This window comes from Sciurus vulgaris, assembly GCF_902686455.1.
Source record: "Sciurus vulgaris genome assembly, chromosome: 17".
Taxonomy (NCBI): Eukaryota; Metazoa; Chordata; class Mammalia; order Rodentia; family Sciuridae; genus Sciurus; species Sciurus vulgaris.
In genome coordinates, this window is record NC_136478.1 from 42,043,901 (window position 1) to 42,059,436 (window position 15,536).

Below are 15,536 nucleotides of genomic sequence, written 5' to 3' on the forward strand. Positions count from 1 at the left end.
CATGGCCAGGCTGGTGTCCTTTGCCCTTTGTAATCTGACTGAGGGGTCAATCCCCAGGGTATTGTGGCAGGGCCAGAGATGTGGGTATGAGGTTGAGGGCCATGAGGTCTTTTGCAAGCCCTGAGACTCCCAGGACATCCTGCTCTGTGCTTTCTCAGGGGACAGAGGCTAAGGCGCCAACCGACAGTAGCCAAATCCATTCCATCCTGTCTCAGGGTCTGTTTCCCCACCTGTAAACCAGGGTGAGGCTGTGTACACTCAAGTCATGACACTCACTCTGGTGATTTATAAGAAGAAAGATGATCCTGGCCAGGAATCCCTGGGCTCTCCTGAGTGGCTAAGCTCAGGTTGGCAAGGAGTGACCTGGGGAAGGGGCAGATGGAGCTGCTTTCCATCCTCACCGTCCCTTTTGGGAAGGTTGGCTCTGGGCTCACAGAGCAAGGACCCCCGATGTTGAGAGGCTCCTCAGTGGCATATCCTCCAGCGTCTGCCACGGCATCTTCCCAACTAGCAACGTGTGCGCCCCCCAGCAAGGTATGCCACCACCTGCCCCCATCAGGGTCCACCAGGGACTCCCCTGAGCACAAGCGAACAACCAGCCCTGTTTATTTATAGACCTTTTCAGAAAAAGCTAGCAGGGCAGTGCTAAGAAAGGAAACCCCATCCACATTGTCTGGGCTTCCTTACCACAGGCCTCTAAGAGTCATATCTCTTCTTTCCAGAAAAAAAAAGTTTTTGCAAAAACACCTCCTCAATAAACAACATGTAAACAGAAACAGCTGCTTCGGTCTCTACAAATGTCTCATTGTGTCTTTAAGGGCTTGTCTGTGGCCGGCAGTGGGAAGGGCTGGCAGGGGCCATTTTCCTCCTCCTCGGGGGAGCCCTGGGGGTAAACCACGAAACACAGCTCCTGGCCCCAGCGTGTCATGGACTCTGAGAACAGACAGAGGGGCAGATGGACCTTGGGACCTGTCCTTTGGGACAGGGGTGACCCCACCTCTGGACACCTCCCTGGACAAGGGTCTTCGGGGAACTGCTCCGTCTTCAGCCACATGTTGTGGCGATATGTGGAAGGGGTTGGACCCTTTGGTACAGGCTGAACATCTGGGAGAACCTGTTCTGGAGCAAGACCCCAAGAGGATCCCCTCTCCAAGCCCTGGCTACTCAGCAAGGCCACCAGCTCACCTGTGAGTCTGTGTATACACTTTGGTTTCCTTCTCCAGAACACTCCCAGGAAGAAAATGGGCACCCCTGTGAGGATGATGATAATGCCAACCCCACAGACCATGGGCTCTGAGATGAAGCTGAAGACCAGCAGGAATGCCCAGAATACCAAGTACGCAACCGGGACAAGCAGGTTCACCTGCAGAAGGATGGACAGGAGTGCAGGTGGTGCAGGATCCCGGTGGCTCTCCTGCCCTACACCCAAACCCCTGGGTCTGAGGCTTCCTTTCCTTTCCCGGGAGCTGGGGCCTGAGGGCCCCACTCCTGGCAGTAGCCCATTGTGCTGGAAGCCAATACGTGGGTTGACCAGTTGGCCAAACTGTTGCGACTCAGTCAGTTTCAGCCGCCCTGACCTCTACACAGCTGTCATATGGGGACTTTTTTGCTTGTACTTGGCTGGAGTTCAGCAATTTTTGGGGGTTTCACATTTCAGGCATAAGCACTCCTCTGCTTAAGGCTTTATGGGCAAATGGAGGGCCTTTTCTTTTCGCTTGGTTTACCATCTTTTGTTTTCACATGGGGTAGGGGATGCTGGCTGCGTCGCCCGCAGCCTGTGTGACCTTGAGTAAGTTCCTCAGCCTCATTTTCCCTATCTGTAGACTGGGACTACTCAAAGCACTCTCCTCATGGGGTTGTTATGAGGAGGGAATATGCCAATGCTGAGAAGGCCCAGCCCTCTGTAAAAGGTGCTGACACCGTTGTCATTGGCCCTGTCCCTGGTGCCCAGGGTGGCCCTGACGGTTTCTGGCACATCAGCCTACCTGTTCTCTCCGGGGGCCTCACCTTGATGGGCCTGTGGAGTGCCGGCCGCCTCCAGCGCAGGATGAGCAGGCCCAGGATGGTGACGCCATAGCAGAGGTAGTTGATGAAGGACACGTAGTTGATGAGCGTGTACGTATCTCCCACGAGCATGATCACCGCCGTGGCCCCGCACTGGGAGAGGACCCAGAGGACCCGAGGCTGACAGCTGGACTCCCACCTGCCTCCTGCCCTCCCACCTGTCCTGGGCCCTCCCGCTCTGGCCAGGAGGTGGTGTGACTCCCCACCCTACCCCCACTCTCCGTGGGCTGTCCTCCACGGCCATCCCTGGCATCATCCAGAAAACTCCCCATTGCTGGGTGGCCCTGACTCCACATGCTGCCTGGCCTGGGTCCCCAAACTTACACAGACAAGGAGGGCAGGGATAGGGGTGCAGTGTCTGACATGGATCATTGCTAGCAGGCTGGGCAAGTGCCCCTCTCGGGCTCCAGAGAAGCACAGCCTGGGGGTGGGAACAGAATGGGTAGGGGCCATGAGCCCAGCCTCTGTACCTTCCTACCAGCTAGATCCTGGATCTCAGCTCTGGACCGGATATCCCCTCTCAAGCTCTCACCTCTGACCCACTCCAGGCCCTAGCAGCCCCACTGGACAGTTCCCACCCTCAGCTAGCCTGCCTCTCTCTTGCTTTCTTTACCTTAGGGTTGGGATCAGACACTTGTTACTGGCAGGTCATCATTCAGCTTTCCTTTCTGGTTGTCCCCAGCATGGTTTGCACACACCAAGGCACCTGCCTTGCCTCACCATGACAACCCCTCCCCAGCCTAGTCACCTGGAGGAGGTGAACAGGTAGCCATTGATCCCTCCAAAAGTGGAAAGTGCCACGGAGACGGGCATGACCCATGAAAAGTAGCCCAGCAGCTTCTCCCCGAAGGTCTGCATGGGCACAGAAGAGATGTAGGACATGAGGCTGGGGTAGGGGTGGGCAGGGCCGGGGACCAGGCAGATGCCCCCACTTACCACAGCCACTGCATTGGAAGACAGCAGCTCCTGGGGTGACATGGCAGTGAAGTAGGCCACATTGGTGAACGTGTACACGAAGGTCACCAGGGGGATAGAGATAAAGATGGCACGAGGTAGGTTCCTGAAGGCATTAGTGGGGGCATCAGTGACAGTCCCTGGTGGGGCGGATACCCTGCCCAGGTGGGACCCAGCAACAGGAGCAGCATTAAGTCTCATCTCCTGTGTCTGCTGGGGTGTTGGGGCAGGTCAGGGATAGCACCGTTGCTTGGGACATTGGTGCCCACCTTTTCCTCCACCCCTACCTGACAACAGGCTGGGAGGAGAAAGAGCAGATGAGGGAGGAAGCCAAGTCCTGTCCTGAGAGTGGCGTCTCACTAACATTTGTACATAAAGAGAAAACTGAATACAGCTTCAATTTGCCTGGACAACTCCCTGAGTTCCATTAAAGCCTGGTCTGCAGGTCTAGGGTCTCCCTGGGGACTCTATTTGTCTCAGCCCAAAGATCCCTGGCTGAGCATCAGATGCAGTCATTGGCTTCATTTGTAGGCACCATGTTGTGTGCATATGTATAATTTGGGGCCAAATGCAAATCACTGGATCTATTTAAAGCAGGATGATGATGCTCAGTCTTTCTGAGGCCCAGCAAGGGGCTCTGATGCACAGTCACATAGGATGGGACCAGGCTAGAACAGAGTGTCCTGGCTTTCTTTCCAGGACTGTTCCCGAGGGGCAGCAGAAGACCAGCCTGAGCCATAGGTAATAGCAGATCTGTGCCGACAGGTTGCTTCTCCCATGGGCGTGACTGACCCCTTCGCAGTTCCTGGCCAGATGCCCCACTCACTTTCGAGGGTCAACCAGCTCCTCGGTGACATAGTTGAGGAAGTTCCAGCCACTGAAGGCAAAGGAGCCCTGGAGGAAGGCCAGGGCCAGGTGACCCACGGAGGGTGTCATCCAGAAGGTGAAGGCATTGCTGGGCCTCAGTTCCTCGAAATGTCCTGAGGGTCCAGATATCAGGGGTCAGTACAGTCTCCCCATCCCCGTCCACACCCCCACCCTGGCCCTACCTTGGAAGATCTGGACAAAGCCAACGCCAATGATGAGTGACAGGGCCAGCAGCTTTCCACCCGTGAAGATGTCCTGGATGCGTGTGGCCCAGCGCACACTGGAGCCATTCACCCACGTCAGGAGCACTGGGGAGGGAAGTGGGGGCACCTGTGGCTCAGTGTGGACCACAGGCAAGTCCAGCCCAGGCAGCAGCCCTGCAGCAGCCAGAATGCAAGAACATGGTTCTCGAGATGACATTGCAGGGAGCTGACAGTTGGGGGATCCCATCGGGCTGTCCCTACACCCGGAACAGAGAGCAGGATGGGGTAGGGCCGTCAGCTGCTCTGGGGACAGAGGCTCATTCAGGGGCCACTCACTCAGGCAGGCCATGGAGAGCACACGGGAGGCAGCAGTTGGGGGGATGCAGTTGGGGAACACAGGTTGCAGCACATAGTTGGAGAAGGTCATGGAGATGACAGCCAGGCTGGTGGGGTACATGATGAGGACAGCACTCCAGAGCAGCAGGAATCTAGAAAGAGCAAAGGCCAGAGTGGCACAGGCATCTCCAGCCCCTCCCAGAAGACCCAGCCCAAGTATAGGGAGTGGGACTGAGCTGGGACCAGCACCAGGGGCCCGGTGAGGCTGCCAGAGGCCTGGGAGGCAAGATTGTCCTTGAGCAGGTATTGGGAAGGATGTGGGAACTAACTGCCTTTCTTCTTTTCTGTTTTTCATTCATTCTTTCTTTTTTCTCCCCACCCCCACCCCCATACTAGGGACTGAACCTAGGGGCACTCAGTCACTGAGTCACATTCCCAGCCCTTTTTATTTTTTATTTTGAGACAGTGTCTTGTAAAGTTGCTTAGGGCCTCACTAAGTTGCTGAGACTGGCCTTGAACTTGCAATCCTCTTGCTTCAGTCTCCTGAGTCACTGGGATTTGAGGCATGCACCATTGGGGAGCCAAATACCTTTCTAATGACCGCCCTGTGCCCCTTGGTTGTTTTCAGCACAGCCTATGGCTGAAGATGGTTGAAGCTGAGCAGTGGTGCCCACGAAGGGAGACCTTTGGTCTGTAGGAAGTGGACCCTGAAAAGGGTCCTGGCTGTGGGGGTGGGGAATCATGATTTATACTTCTTTTACTAGAATCTTACCTCTGCAGGGTGCCCATGGTGGGCTGGGGGCTCTGTTCTCAGGGGTTCTGCCTGCACTCAGGGGAGGGTCTGCCTTTGGGTCCTGTCCTAGGTCTGGCCTACCTTTGAGGGTGGGGAGTACCTTATCAGGAATACCAGAACTCCTCCATCACTGAGTCACACCCCCTACCCCTTCTTGCCACAGCCCTCCCTCCTTGGCTTCTGGGACATTCTATTTTGATAGTCTTTCCTTGCTGGGAGTCCCTTCTACCCTCCCCTCCATGCTGGGTGCCTGTGGGTCCTGACCCTCTTCTTTCTCTCCCCTTCCTCAGTGTTCTTTCTAGGACAACAGCATGATTCTTCAGCTTCTGTGAGTCCCAGACCCTTTGAGAACCTTCCTCCCCAGAGATGAGCAGCCACGGACACACCCACAGGGGTGTGCATGCTCTGCCAGGGCTTCCTCCAGAGTCGCCAAGTTCAGAACTGGATCAAGTCATTCAGCATCAAACTTTGTATACTTCAGCCTGGATCCTTCCTCTGAGCTCCAAACCCTTACCCAAGATCTGACTGAGTACCTACCTGCATGTGGCACACAACCCCCGACAACTTTGAGAACCCCCACCCTCCCTGTCCCAAGGACCACCATCTATGAAGCCTCTCAAACGGGACAGTGGGTACCAGTCCTCCTGAATTCGGTTCCTAAATGATGTTGGTGTCTGCCTGTACCTTTAAGGCTCTTGGCAGGACTCCTCCAGACAACTGCAACAACTCCAAACCCCCATTTCCTTCAAGCCCTGGTGCCTGCCAGGAACCTGATCTTGCCTCTTGCTACAACAGACAGTTTGCACTGGCCAGGCCACCATGCCCTCTGTGCATGCTCCCACTGAATGACCTCCTCACTGGCCAGGAAGCTGAGAAAAATCCTATCCTTCCAAGGTTTGTTGCAAACTGTAGATTTTCCTGGGAGCCTTCCCTGGGTGGCATGCACCCTGTTCTCTGTGGGGTGGCTGCTGCCTCTTGCCCACACCCTCAAAGCAAGGGTCCTCTGGGTCATATCAATCACATTTGAGGGGCTGTTACTCTGATTTGTGAGCAACTTCAGGAAAGGAAAAAATCTTTTTATCACAGCATCCCCAGGCCTTAACTCAAAGCAGGTGCTCAGCAAATGTTCATGGGTGAATAAGGAATGTCAGGGAACTGTGTGAGGGGGCAGGGTCTGGGGGGAGGATTCATGCCTCTCCCCCTCCTTGTGGAACAGATGGATTTTACTAAAATCAAGGCCCTCCTTGCCTGATAACCAGCATTGTCTAAAGGTTTCAGAGAGTAAGGGGTTCCCCTCCATAAAAGTGGGGCTTAGAGGAAGCTCCATTTAAGAGGAAACACAGAGAGGTCAAGGGGTCAGCAGTCGCCCATGGACTGGGGTGAGCATAGGTGCCACCCACCTTGGCCTCAGAAGCCTACAAGACACCCCCAGCCCCTTCCTTCCTCTCACTCTCATGACCTCCCTGTAATATGGGAAGCAGAAGAGGAGAGAGGTCCATGGTTCAAGAGCCATTCTGTTCCAGAGAAACTGTCCCCTACCCCACCAGAGTGCCACACTCACCCAGCCAGGCCCCCGAAGATCTCTGTGACGTAGGCGTAGTCCCCGCCGGACTTGGGGATGGCAACTCCCAGCTCTGCATAGCAGAGAGAGCCCAGAGCTGTCACGCCCCCACCCAGGACCCAGACGAAGAGGGCCAGACCCACGGAGCCTGAGTGCTCAAGGACACCCTTGGGTGAGATGAAGATGCCCGAGCCAATGATGTTCCCTGTAGGGGAGAGATGGGAGGCATCAGGCCTGGGGCCCCCATTAGCAGCCCAGCCTTCCTTGTGGGGGTCTGGATACCGCACTGAGGAAGGAAGCTGTTAACGTTTCTGGTTCTGAGGTGCCCCCTGCAGGAGGAGTGGGTCGGGGGACAGGAGACGTGTGGATGCCACTGGGCCCCTCGAACCCAGCAAGGCCCATTCTGGGTTCATCACCAGCCTCCTGCTCAGTCCCTGGCATTGGAAATGGCACCTTGTCCAGTCAGCCAGAGACAGGTCCTGAGTTCCTCTGTCCACTCTCCTACCCTTGCATGAGGTGGAGCCAGCAAAATGAGTGGCCCTAACACCTGAACCATGACAGAGGGTGGCCACTCCTGTGCGTCTCCACATGGACCACCTATAGCTCAGGTCCCTAGTTGTGTCCTGTCCTTTCAAACCTGCTGGCCAGAGGTGGCCTCCTAAAGCAAGGCCTGACCACTCTCCTGCCTGCCAAATTCATGGGGGGACTTGGGGAGTAAGCATCTTCTCCTTAGAGCCCTCCTAGCCTGAGCCAGGTGTGGGGCCCTCTGCCCACATCACAGCCTCGCTCTAAGTTTCTGTACCTTCCATCCCCCTTTTTCCTATCTGGGAGCCCCTCCTTGACCGAGAACCCAGGCTGTGGACATAGACTCTGAAGAGACCTCGTTTCTTGGAGCCGTTAACGTTTCTGGTTCTGGGCAAGGACCAGTGGGTGAGTGAGAGCAATTGGTGCATTTTCAGGTCTTAGGGTAGTCAGTAGCCACTAAGGCAGGGATGGGTCAGGCAATGACAACCTGGCAGAGACTCCTGGCTCGGCCTGGGGTCTGGAGACTGACAGCCTGCCACTCCCCTTGGATCTGCCCCCATTATACAACGTGAAATCCCAGCTGGGCTCAGACCTGCTTGCTCCCTGCTCAGGCGGGAAGGTCTTCCTGCTGACCTCTCTAGTCCTGCCTCTAAAACAGGGTTATGATGAGATCTTAGGGAGGTACACCATGTGAGGCCCTCGGCTCATTTACAGCTGTTGCCAGGTGTGTCTTGCAACTCTGTTTGCTAGTTCTGTGCACAGCTCCTGCCCTCCAGCAGTCACCCACTATGCCTGCCTCCAACACCTGAGTGTCCCACACCCTGCAGATGCTCAGGATGCATCTGCTGAGTAAATTGGTGGGTGACTACACAGCCTGGTGTCCAGAGTGGCATCTACACCTTGACATGAAGGACTAATTTCCTTGTCTGTGAAGTGGGGGCGCCAGGACCCACTCCGCCCTCCGCTTGGGGTTTCTGAGGAGGAGTGAAGGGGTTGCAGGCTCCTGAGGTCCCATGCAAGTAGAATCTGAAAGGCCTGCCCTGTGCTTGGGCAAAAGACCCATCCTTCTGAGTCTTTGAAGGGTGCAGACAAGAGGGGGCTGCTCCTGTGGTCTCCAGATGTCTGGGGGTGGAAAGGGGATGGGCCCCGCTGCTTCCTGAAACAATGGGAAATGTTCAGAGGTCAAGCTGTGGCCTGCAGAGCAGGTTCCCATGGTGAGTGAGGACTCAGTACCTGTTCAGCTCTGAGCTCCCTGGCAATTAGAAAGAAGTAGGGCCACATCTGGCTTATGTGGGCCTCACTATCCTACAAATGAATCAGGTAACTGTGCTGGAGATCTGCATTCGGGTCTGCCCAAGAGGAGAGAATCCCAGCCCCACAGGCCACACAGACAAAAGCAGCACTGGTGGGACCTAGGGCTCAGCCCCTGGACGAGGGTCCCTCCCAGCGGCTGGGGCCTGGGGAGGGAGTCACACATCCATCAGGGCAGAGTCTGCCCACTCCACCTGCCAGGCCCACAGGCGAGGCTGGACGAGGACACGGCCGTGGCCTCCAATCTGCATTCACTCCTTGTCCACGGTGCTACCCCTCACCCCCGTCCCCGGTCGACACAGATTTCTAGTCTGGACAGCCATGAAAGCCCCATTTGGTTTTCTGGTCACATCCCAGGAGCCCTAAATACATCCAGATAAGGACAAAATAATTCCCGCGCCTCAACCTCCAGATGTAAGCTGCGTCCTGGGTCTGCTTCGGTGGGCAAGGGAGGGGAGCCACCTCCAGCATCTGTTGCGATGGGCCCAGGGCCTGGGTGGGCTGTGGGGTTTCTAAAGGGCCTTTGAGTTGCTCCATCCGGCAGCAGTTCTCAGGACCTGGCGGAGCAGGATTTGCCAAAAGCCAGTGAGGTTGGAAGCCAGCGGGGGCTGGGTGGCCTTGAAAGGAGCTGGGTATGTTGGAGCTGGGGGCATCCGGGGCCCTGAGCCACCCACCCTGTGAAGACCCCACCCCTGTAAACAGCTCAGCCTGGTTGAGCCTCACAGATCTAATCTTTGGGGGAGCCACACCTCGCACCTCACCTTCCAGAGCTGGGGTCTGAAAAAGACATAGCATTATTCAGGTGCCAAGTGGCTGGGACTCAGACGCTGAGTTCTGCGGGGGTAGTGGTGTGGCAGGGAGGACCACTATTGTTTTGGACACGTGGCCTCAGGCTACCATTCAGGACTTCTTCCCGTGTGGCTGAAAGGACCACGTGTGCTAACCAGTGTCTCTGAGGTCCTCAAGGGCCTGTCCCTGTCGGCCTGAAAAACCTCTAGCACCTGCCCCGGGTTCATGCTTGAAGGTGGCAGAAATCCCTATCATGATTCACAGGCTGTTCTGGGCACTGTGTGGGTGAACCAAGGGAGGTGGGTTTGAAGGAGTGGCAGAGGATCAGAAGGAGGAAGAGGATGCTGAGGACAGGGCTGGGAGCCCCTCGGGTGATTGAATAGAGGAGGAACTATGGGAGCTGTTGGAATGCCACCAGGGCGTCTGCCCAGTTCCTCCTGGTGGTGGTGATGAGCTCAGGCCTCCCTCCTCACACCCCGTGTTCAGGCCCAGTAGACCCGCCTGATGAGGGCAACAGCAGCGGACGAGCCCAGCCCTTGTAGAATCCTAGTCTTCAGGAAGAAGAGAAGTAGGAACTTGGCCTACTGGACGTGGGATGGGCCAAGAGGTACTGCTGAGCCTCTGTTAGGTGTCTGATTGACAACCAGAGAGATGCTGGTCCTGAGGCCTCTACATTCCTGTCTACCCAGTGGGACAACTGCTCTCTGGTTCCTGTAGGTCCTCCCAGGCAGGAGGCCAGGCCAGGCGAGGATCAGATGCGAGTTTCCCCAACTAGCAGGCCTCCCTTGAGTCTCCTCCTCCCGCCCTTCTTCCCTGAGCCTTTCCTGGGTGGTTTTTATCACATTAAGATGTTTGGCCTGATGGGGCTTACCCGGCTCCTTGGAGGAATGAAGAAAGGGCCATTGTTCCCTGCGGGTGCTGCAGTGCATGCTGACCTATTTCTGAGAGGCAGCAGAAGACAGTGGAGGTCGCAGGGGTGGGCCATGGAGGTCTGGGTGGTAGAATGAGCCACCTGCCCACCGTGTGTGTGGTGGGAATAGACAGGCTGATTTGGGGAGGGCTGGGGAAGTCAAGCCAAGCCAGGACACTGGCTGCAACCTCATTCCTAGAAGCACTGAGGAGTCAGCCATGTGGCCTCAGATCAGTACTGCCCATCTAAGACTCGGTTTCCCTAATTTCCAGGTGGGGCCCCCAGTCTAGGGGGCAGCAGAGAGCTAGTCTGACCCTGACTTTGGCAGAGGGGATGAACCTTGTGCATCTGTATTGGGCCCAAGGAAACACTCTGCCCAGGGTGGAATGTTCCACACTATGGCAGCCCTCTCCCCAGATCAACACTACCCCAGGAAGCTTCCCCTGGCCACCCACCATGGCCCTATAACCTGGACCTGCTCCACTGTCACTGTGCCTGGACAATGGCCAGGAAGGGATGCCTTTACTTGAGGTTGGCATGTTTGAAGCTGTCTGTAAGGTCATATGAATTGCTTATGGATCCCACTCTGGTCATCCACCTTGGAGACTCCCCTAAGACAATCAATCTTTCCTCTGGAGACCTGAGTCCCATGGAAACCCTACACCGTGGGGTGAACAGTCAGAACCCTACTGAGACCTTCCCCCAAGCACACAAATGTCCTTGTGTCCTCCCAATAAGCATGTGTCAGGTACCTCTCTGGGATGACAGATGCTCCCTCTGAGGTCTTGGTAGTACCCCAAGGAGGTGAGTGGGGACATCCAGGATGTGCCTGAAATGACTAATGGGCAGGCACCTCCGGCCTAACCCACTTTCCTTTGGAGAGAGGGGATGAGCAGAAGTGTAGAGTCTCTGCCTGGCTCACTCAGTCCAGGCCTGCCTAGCTCAGGAAGTCTTGTTTGTGCCCCATCTCCAGGCTGAGTCTTGTCATGGTCCCCAGTGAGCTCCAAAACACTGAATCCAACAGTCAAGCCCTAGCCCACATCTTACGTGACTCATCAGTGGCCTGTGACAGAAGGATCACCCTCTTCTCACTTCGCCTCCTACCTTGCTGGTGGCTCTTGGAATTCTTTGCTGGTCCCTTTTCTTACCTGACTTCTAAACCCTGAGTGGCCTTTGATCATTCCCTGGGAGATCTCATCCAGCCCCCTGGCTTCTGTTGGCAAATCCCAAATTTATATCCCTACCATGGACCTTTCTACCAAACTCAGCCCGTGTACCAAACATCTCACACCTGACATGTTCAAAGCAGAATTCCTGACTTTTGTGCCCCCTTTCCAGCTCCTCACCCCATCTTCCCTGATCAATCAATAACAAACCATCCTCCCAACTGCTCAGACCATGACCTTGTGTCACCCTGGACCCTTCTCTTTCTTCCACACCCTACACCTAGGTCCTCATAAATCCTCTGGTTCTGCCTTCCGAAACACCTAGAACCACAGTCGCTCAGCCCATTCACTGCGGCCACCCTGCTCTTGTCCAGGTGATTCAAGTGGCTTCCTGCCTGACCTTCCTACTCTGGTCCCTGCCCTCACAGGCTCTCCTCCCATCCTCTTCTGTTCCGAACCCTTCCAGGGCTCCCACCTCCTAAGGAGAAAAGGCAAACCCCTATCATTGCCTGCGAAGCCCCACACAACCCCCCCCCCACCTCCCCACTCATCTCCAAACTACCACCCCCACCCCAGGGCTTCAGGTCCTCCTCCCTGGCTCAGATGTCTGGTCTCAGTGTTTCTCAGGACCCCTTGGCCACACATTGGGCTTGTGTATTTGTTTGCTGTTGGAACATCTGGAGGAGATGCTTTGTCCCCTCTTACAAGGTGCCCAGTACAGCTGAATAGATGAATGAACGCATCCATCCTTGTAGCTGGATCCGTCCTGTCCTGCACATGTGTCCCAGAACACCCCACGGACATGTGACCCTGGGCAGGTTGCAGCTTTCTCATCTGTAAGTGGGGTGTTGGTGAAACACGGACAATCTCCTATGTAGTTTTATGTCTCTTCTGGGACCTACTGACGAGGGGCTGGGGTTCTGCAGAGCCCCATCTTCTTGAGCAGCCTAGCTACCTCCAGCCCAAGAGACCATGTACCAGGACCCAACTGAGGCTGGATGAGCAGGGATTGGCTCCTAGGAAGATGAAGTTCATGAGGTAGCCTCCTGAGTCCTTGAATATACCCAAATACCTACATATGCTGAACATTTGAGTCATGGGGAAAGACCAGAGGAAGAACCTGGGGTAACCCACACTGCTGGATCTAGGTATCTCTTCCTTGGTTGTGGATCATGTGAGGCAGATGGTTGAGGTCCTTAAGTCAGGATGAGAGACCCTCTATACACAGCTGCCAGAGAGACCCAACTTTCCTCCCCATCTATTTTTACCTCCATAATGGAGTGGGGAGCTCTATCTACCCTTGTTGGGTGAGTCCTCAGCTCAATTCCCAGCCTTAACCCATCAAGGGCTCTGAGTCTGCTTTCAACTTAGCTCAGCTCAGTGTGAAGGGCACTGGACAGAGAGTTGAATCCAAATCCTGAGCCTGCAACTTGCAGCAATGTCTTTTAACTTCCAACCTCAGATTTTACATCTTTATAATGGGTACAAAAATTTCCATCTTGCAAGGTGGGCATGAGAATCAAAGGAGTTAAGGAAGAATGTGTTTTTATAATGTAAAAAAGAAGTGACTTTCTGAACAGTGGTTGGATGTGATTGTTCTGCCCAGCTGGCTCTATTTCCTCTGGCCTGGCCTAGTCCCCTCCAGCTTTGCTTGTTTTAACCAGCTAAATGCATTTCAGGCAGAGTTTCACTCCTGCCTATAGCCAGTCCTTCCATATCTCCTCATTCCTGAAATTCTTACTCTTCAGCTTGGGACGGGACAGAGACTCTAATAAGGAGTGAATTATAGGATCTTCGGGGATGAACTTTGACATTTTGGAAATAATAAGTTAAGCAACGGGTAACAAACAAAAATAGATTATAAAGCGATATATAAGTTCTGAAGATTTGGAATCCTAAAATATGATACTTTGCAGACTTTTGACTTGACTAGACTTCCCAGGTTAGTGATGTAGAGAATGGCCTCTCCCAGTGTGGGGGCTGGGTGGGGTAGATGGACCCCAGAGCAGCAAATGGGAGAGAGGGACCCTTAGGGTATCAGTTTCCCCCTCTTGGGGAACAGCTGCTACAGAAGGCATGGGCTGGAGCAAAGCTCTAACCAGCACTCTGGCCCAATCCCCAGAACCAACCCTTCTTTCTAGCAGACAGCCAGAGGCTTCTAGGCCAGGAAGCTCCCAGGGCCAGGTCAGGGCCAGCTCCGGGCCAGCTCCTAGGCAGAAGGAGGAGAGACAGTGGAGCCACCTGCCTGGGACTGCGTTCAGGGGAAGGGCATGGTCAAGAACCAGACTGCAGCTGTGGCCCAGGAGTTCTAGTATGGGCACAGAGCAGAAGGAAGTGAAGACCCTAGGTCTGCTCTGCTGAGCACCCCAAATTTCCTCCATCTCCAGGGGTCTGAGGGAGAAAGGTGATGGTGCATGAGCAGCTCCCACTAGCTGGAGGACCAGTCACAGGTGGTAAGGCCTTAGGAATCCATCCCTCAGGCCCACATCTTCTGAGTGCAGGGGATGGAGGAGGGACAGCCCTCCCAGGAGGGCTCAGAGACACCTGGGCTGAGTTAGCTCAGTACCCAGAAGTAAGTATTGTCTTGAGACAGAAGGAGAAAGTTCTACCACCACTGTCATTGTGCCCTGCCTACCCAGAAGCCCCTATGTGGAGGAGGAGTGGGCACCCAGGACACAGAGGTCCATGCTCAGTTGGGAAGCTGGGGCCAGAAGGCCAGGCCACGGGCTGTCTGCTGAGATCCCAGCCAGGAAGCAGGTGGCCCTTCTGCAGGCTTGGGTCTGCCCACTACTGTCCTTAGCCATGAGCGATTCCATTTTGTGGTTCTGGTTGCTAAATCTGGCAGTAATTACATGCTCTGAACCTATTTTCCCTCTGTGCAGGATCTACCTGTCCAGCCTACCTACAGTTCTTCCTGTTTTCCAAGATCAGATCATTCACGATGCATGGTACCAGAACACAGTAGGGACTCAGACTGATCCATAACCTAGAATTTGCCAAGCTCTTGCACTAGAGGCAGAAGGATAGTCATCACTTCCATTTCATAGACGAGCAAACAGAGTCAATGGCCTTGCCAAAGACCGACAAGGAAGTAAAGGCTGAAGGAGAATTCCAGAGGTGGAGGAGACCCACGACTTCCTGAGGAGCAAATTTTCAGGGCAACCAGGGAAGTGGGAGCAAAATCCCCCGCGACTTCTGGGCAGGTCAGTATGTGCTCCAGGCCTGACACCGCAGGTGCTCCTGGCCTCTGTTCTCCAGCTGTCCCTCTGTCCCAGACCGGTAAGAACACCAGGAGAGGAAGTGCCCTTGGTTTGGAGCTGCTTGCACGCCCCCTTGTCCTTGGCCCTGCCGTCCAGGGCACCCACCCGCCTCGCGCCCTGCTCACCGACGATGATGGTACAGGCGCTCACCAGTCCGATCTCCTTCTTGAGCGCTACCCTCTCCGAGGCGCCAGGGCCGGGGCCGGGGCCGGGGGAAGGCGAGGGCGCAGGACCCGGGTTCCCGCGCCCGCTCGGCTGTTGTATGTGGCCGGTCATGTCGCTGTCCCGCCGCGTCCCGGCTCCCTGCGCTGCCCCGTCGATCCGGCGGACTGCCAGTCCGTCGGTCCGTCTGTCTGTGGGTGCGCTCGCAGCCCTCGCAGCCCTCGCAGCCGGGACAGCGCCCACAGGCGGGCGCATGCGCTGGCGCGGGGCCCGGACTTCGGTCCCCCAGGCGGAGGGGGGCCAGGGAGGGGCGGAAGGAGTGCCGGCCGGCAGCCCCCTCCCCCACGGCCCTTAAAGGGAACTTCCCCTCCCCCCAATCCTGGCCTGGGAAGGAGAGAAGTTGGGTTAGACCTAGGGAGAATTTCCTAGTTGAGTGAAAGAAGCTCCCATCGCTTGAGTTGTGTGGTGTCGGGTGGGGAAGAAGAGCTCAAAACCAAACCCCCTGCCCTCAGGAGGCTGAGGAAAGGCTACAATAACAACTGCCTGTGCTACTGGGAACCCACTGCATGCCAGCGCCCCCAGTTAGGGTGCGTGTGTGTCCATTCTACAGGTGGAAATTGAGGCCAGAGGCAGGA

General features: G+C 55.6%; 1 protein-coding gene across 3 annotated transcripts; it reads right to left on the reverse strand.

Moving 5' to 3' along the window:
• Positions 1–582: 582 nt before the first annotated feature.
• On the reverse strand, positions 583–15,153 carry SLC7A10 (solute carrier family 7 member 10). 3 transcript variants are annotated; one of them, XM_079118767.1, is made up of 11 exons: positions 14,865–15,152; positions 6,779–6,983; positions 4,425–4,576; positions 4,068–4,262; positions 3,845–3,998; positions 3,001–3,124; positions 2,813–2,916; positions 2,389–2,485; positions 2,008–2,157; positions 1,186–1,363; positions 583–933 (listed from the first exon to the last, which is right to left on the reverse strand). In XM_079118767.1, the coding sequence occupies exons 1-11, from the start codon at positions 15,013–15,015 to the stop codon at positions 803–805; spliced, it is 1,641 nt and encodes a 546-aa protein (XP_078974893.1). In that variant the 5' UTR covers positions 15,016–15,152; the 3' UTR covers positions 583–802. The 3 variants fall into 3 exon arrangements, with proteins under 3 accessions (XP_078974893.1, XP_078974894.1, XP_078974895.1); XM_079118768.1 differs by having other exon boundaries at positions 4,068–4,193; positions 14,865–15,151; XM_079118769.1 differs by lacking the exon at positions 2,813–2,916 and having other exon boundaries at positions 14,865–15,153.
• Positions 15,154–15,536: the final 383 nt, after the last annotated feature.

What these genes read in the sequence shown, in the direction of transcription:
- SLC7A10 (XM_079118767.1), bottom strand. Translation starts at nt 15,015, where the DNA reads ATGACCGGCCACATACAACAGCCGAGCGGGCGCGGGAACCCGGGTCCT. An exon ending in CTTTGTCCAGATCTTCCAAG is followed by an intron (nt 3,999 to 4,067) that starts GTAGGGCCAGGG and finishes CTGGACCCTCAG; the next exon opens with GACATTTCGAGGAACTGAGG. An exon ending in GAGCTGGTTGACCCTCGAAA is followed by an intron (nt 3,125 to 3,844) that starts GTGAGTGGGGCA and finishes TAATGCCTTCAG; the next exon opens with GAACCTACCTCGTGCCATCT.